This window comes from Triticum aestivum, chromosome 7A, assembly GCF_018294505.1.
Source record: "Triticum aestivum cultivar Chinese Spring chromosome 7A, IWGSC CS RefSeq v2.1, whole genome shotgun sequence".
Lineage (NCBI taxonomy): Eukaryota > Viridiplantae > Streptophyta > Magnoliopsida > Poales > Poaceae > Triticum > Triticum aestivum.
In genome coordinates, this window is record NC_057812.1 from 670,691,602 (window position 1) to 670,695,759 (window position 4,158).

General features: G+C 42.4%; 1 protein-coding gene across 1 annotated transcript; it reads right to left on the reverse strand.

Annotated features, from left to right (window-relative positions):
• Nucleotides 1-219: 219 nt before the first annotated feature.
• On the reverse strand, nt 220-3,557 carry LOC123154522 (uncharacterized). The gene is made up of 2 exons (XM_044573228.1): nt 3,452-3,557; nt 220-2,732 (listed from the first exon to the last, which is right to left on the reverse strand). The coding sequence occupies exon 2, from the start codon at nt 2,723-2,725 to the stop codon at nt 635-637; it is 2,091 nt and encodes a 696-aa protein (XP_044429163.1). The 5' UTR covers nt 2,726-2,732; nt 3,452-3,557; the 3' UTR covers nt 220-634.
• Nucleotides 3,558-4,158: the final 601 nt, after the last annotated feature.

Sequence of the window (4,158 nt, forward strand, 5' to 3'; positions counted from 1 at the left end):
GTTCGCCCAGTCTAAACAAAACGTTCATCATTACAACAAATTCAGCAAACCGTAGGACAACATTGAAGGAACTAATTAATGCAGCATAACAGCCAGCTGCTAGCTAAACTTGAAATAATAGTAGAGTGAAGTGCACCCTAGGTCCTTGAACTATTTTGAAGGTGTCACATAGGTCCTCGAACTATGAAAAGTGTCGTCCAGGTCCTTAAAAATCCTTGAAGTGCAATAAGTGTGTACGTATGTGACACCTCTAAAATAGTTCAAGGACCTACATGACACCTCTAAAATAGTTCGATGACTTGGATGAACGCATATTGCACTTTGAGGACCTGAATGACCCTTTTCATAATTCGAGGACCTACGTAACACCTCTAAACTAGTTCGAGGACCTTTGATGCAAGCTAGTTCGAGGACCTTTAATACACACTGCCGTAAGTGCTTAAACGACATCAGAAGCACCCGTGGCGGTGGTAGTAGTAGTAGTATTGGTAGTGGAGGTGGCCTTAGGCCTACTGACAACCCCCAAATGGGTGAGCAGTGCCCACAGGAGTGTTACCAGCTCGCCACCCCGGGCGATCGCCTCCGCGTGCCCATCGAGGTTATCCGATGGAGCGATGTACAACAACAACTTGCATCAAAATTCAGCCAGAGCCTTCCACCTCGCCTCCTCCCCTTCCATGAACTCCACCAGTTGCTCGCCGAGCTTTGCACCGTCCTTGAGCACCTCATGCTTGGATCTCGCAGTCAGCAGCTCCACCAAGTGTCGATATTGCAGCTCCGGTGTTGGCTTGGCGATGCGGCCTGAGAGGACGCGCTCGGCGTCTTTCTTGGTGGCCTTGTACATGCTATTGCTCCATGCATCGTCATTAGGAAGTAGCTCCGGAGAATATGACACCAGGTAGGCGCAATAGCGTGACAAGTGGGTGGCGACACTTGCATGGCCAGAAGTTGTTGAGTGTGGGTACCTCACCTCAAAGATGCTTGTGGCGATGTGCCAAGAAAGCAAGGCGTCGGATGTACCTTTGGCATTGCATGCTTGGAGGAAGTTGCCACCAACTTGAATGCCCAACTGCTGCAGAGACATCATGCCGTTTCTCAGATCTCCCCTGATGCTTCTCAGTGTGTTGACAATGGCAGCCTTCACTTCTCTGGGTACCTTAACGTTCTTCTTTTGCTCAGGCAGAGGAATGGGACGCCTGAGGATAGCCAATGGAGTTTTTCTTCGGCGGAGCACTAGGATTGAGCATTGGCTCATTTTATCCTGCCAAGGCTCCACTAGCTTGCATCTACACTGCAACAATAAGCCAATCCATTTTGGCAATGTAGGATATTCACGCGAAGAAATATAGTGGCACAATAAGGCTACTTTAGTCCAGTCAGAGCAGATGTAGGACGCAATTTCCCTCGCTTCAGAAAGCATGACTAATGCACCAAGTGAAAGCAATGGCAATACATCAAACCACACACTTCCAAAATGTTTGGTATCACCAGTTCCATAGGGACTTCCCATGCAATTTACTTGACAAAGAACCTGCCATTCAACTCCACTCGCCACTCCACTTGCCACGAGATATGCCATCAAAATCATTGTGATAAATAAGCAGTAACCAATGCTTAAGATGGAAATGGATATGCTCCAGATTGGTATCCAGCTCTTGGAGTATGAGATTGGAAGGGATGAATAATAATAATCGTGAAGAAAAGAAAGCTCAGATGCAATCACCCCCAGTATCTGCGTATCACCACTATCCTCGAGCAGCACATGCCATAAGAAGTTTTGAGCCTTCATGAATCCAGCTTCAGTGACGGTATATTTTGCAAAACGACACCGTAACATCTTGAACAATGCAAATGAAAAACATAGATCTTCGAACTGAGTTTTTGACTTGAGAAGAATGACATCCAACTCCCAAACTTTGTCAATGGTCACTAAGTCCGCGTTGTTGTTTATCCTTGTCCTATCAGCTGTATTGCACATCCGGTAACCATGGGGCTGCTTCTCTACCAACATAGTGTCCTCCCTTGAAACAATAAGTAGGGGAGGTGTATACTCACCGGCCACCTCAGCATGATAACTTCTATCTGGTAGCTGCTCCATGTATCCAACAATAAGACGAGGATTGCGTCCAAATGCAAATGATTGTTTGGCATGGTACCAGGCATAATACTTCAAGACTATTTTGGCAAAGATAAGTGGAAATGGTGAAAAAATGGCAAGCAATGTTATATATTTGATGGCATTTTGTAGGGACATTGCATTTGGACCTTTTATGATGTTGAATCCAAGGTAGGTAGTCCATATTGCTTGCACAAGTAGTACTGTAGGGGGAGGAATGCTTCGACCTTCTCTAACATCAGCGGCAACGATTGCGGTGGTATTGATACCAACAATCTGAACAACGGTAGCACATAATAAGACCATAAATCTGTGATTGCTTCGACACAACCCTGTCACCATTCTATTTCTACTGGAGAGAACAGTCACAATATTCTGATTATTAGTGATGGATACAATGTAGGAGACGATGGGTAAGAATAATATGGTGGCACCAAGGAAGAGGAAGCGAGTCAATGGATGGTGGCGGTAGTGATGGCCGTAAGCGCCTATCCCGACCATGACCCCCATTAGGATGGTATTCCCTATCAGGAGAGCATTCACTTGCAACGTCTGTCCTCCAACGACCCTAGAGAAGTCTGCTATTTCATGTTCGTCGCAACCAGACATGATTTGCCTGAACATGAGTACACACAAGAAGAAAATTAACAAGATCAGCATTAGGGTATGTACCAATTAAAATTTGCTCGTAGAGAAGACAAAAGAATGTTATACAATACAATATCTTTTGGTGTCATCTGTTGCCACTAATGCTCGTATGCACATGGAAATATAGTACTAGTCTACGATGTAGTAGATTTAAAATGGGGACAATTTTCTTATTTTCATTCTAAGAGGCCATTTCTTGGCTAAATTTTTTTCTCTTGACAACATTCTATGTGGTACCGCTAAAATAACACCATTATACTTGCCACTACAATGCATATAGTAAGTATATAGGTAGATCAGGTTAATAAGGCTTTACTGACAAATAAAAAATGCTTATGAACTCTGTTTCTTACTTCAAAAAAAAAACTCTAGTCGGTTTTCCTCTTTCTTTCTAAGGCCTCCTTTGGTTTGTAGGATTTTATAGAAACTCTATAGGATAGGATTTGCAAAGAAAAAAATTCCCTTGAAGCCTTTTAGTTCCTTCACATTTTGAAGGAAAAAAACATTAGCCTACATTTAATGAAAAAAATTCTTACCCTATGCATCAAATAACATCCTTTTCTCTATAGGTATTGAGATGCATGCATGTCATCTCACTTCCTATGATTTTTCTATTTCTATAAAATTGCTATCCTATAAACCAAAGGAGGCCTAAAAGAACAACAGCTAAGGCCGGGGTTTGTTTACCTGAAGGTGGCAGCCGAATAAGCCAAGATTTGCACGCACCTCCCGGCTGCAACGTTTTCTTCCGAACTTAAGTCTGCGTGAGCGCTAGTGAGTACAAAATAGTCTGGAGCTAAGCTTAGTACGTCGCGTGCAGTTGGGGGTACTTAACAACTGGATTCTGGCCATATCTTATTGCTGCTTTAGTCTTTAAACCAAAGCTAAGGTGGATTTGTTCCTTGCTTCTACAACCAGCAAATGCTTTATTGATGTTCCTCCAGGCTGCACTGTATTTGTAGACACATTTTTCCTTTTTTCCTTTATTTATTTTCTTTATCTCCCCTTTCCTTTTCTTTTCTTTCTCGAAACGTAATTTGGCATCTGCTTTTCCATCATAAATGATGAAAGAGCTAAAGCCTTAGCTTGATATCCAACATTGTGCAAGCATACACACTAGTCGACACATGTGATGGATAAGTTAACTAATCTCGTCTGGGAAACGGCCCAGTTGGACAAGCATCTGCTAGAGTCCTCTGTTACTAAATAGTTGCCCGAAGTTGCTGATTTTTTTTTGTGTGCGCAGGGAACATCTATAAGTTATAATAACATGTTTTAACATAAAATAAAAATGATATGTTATACTTATTATTTAATGTTTATATACTACTCCCTCCGATCCATATTAATTGTCGTTGATCTAATACAACTTTAGTAACAACGACAATTAACAT

Coding starts and splice junctions, on each gene's coding strand:
- LOC123154522 (XM_044573228.1), bottom strand. CDS start 2,725: ATGTCTGGTTGCGACGAACATGAAATAGCAGACTTCTCTAGGGTCGTT.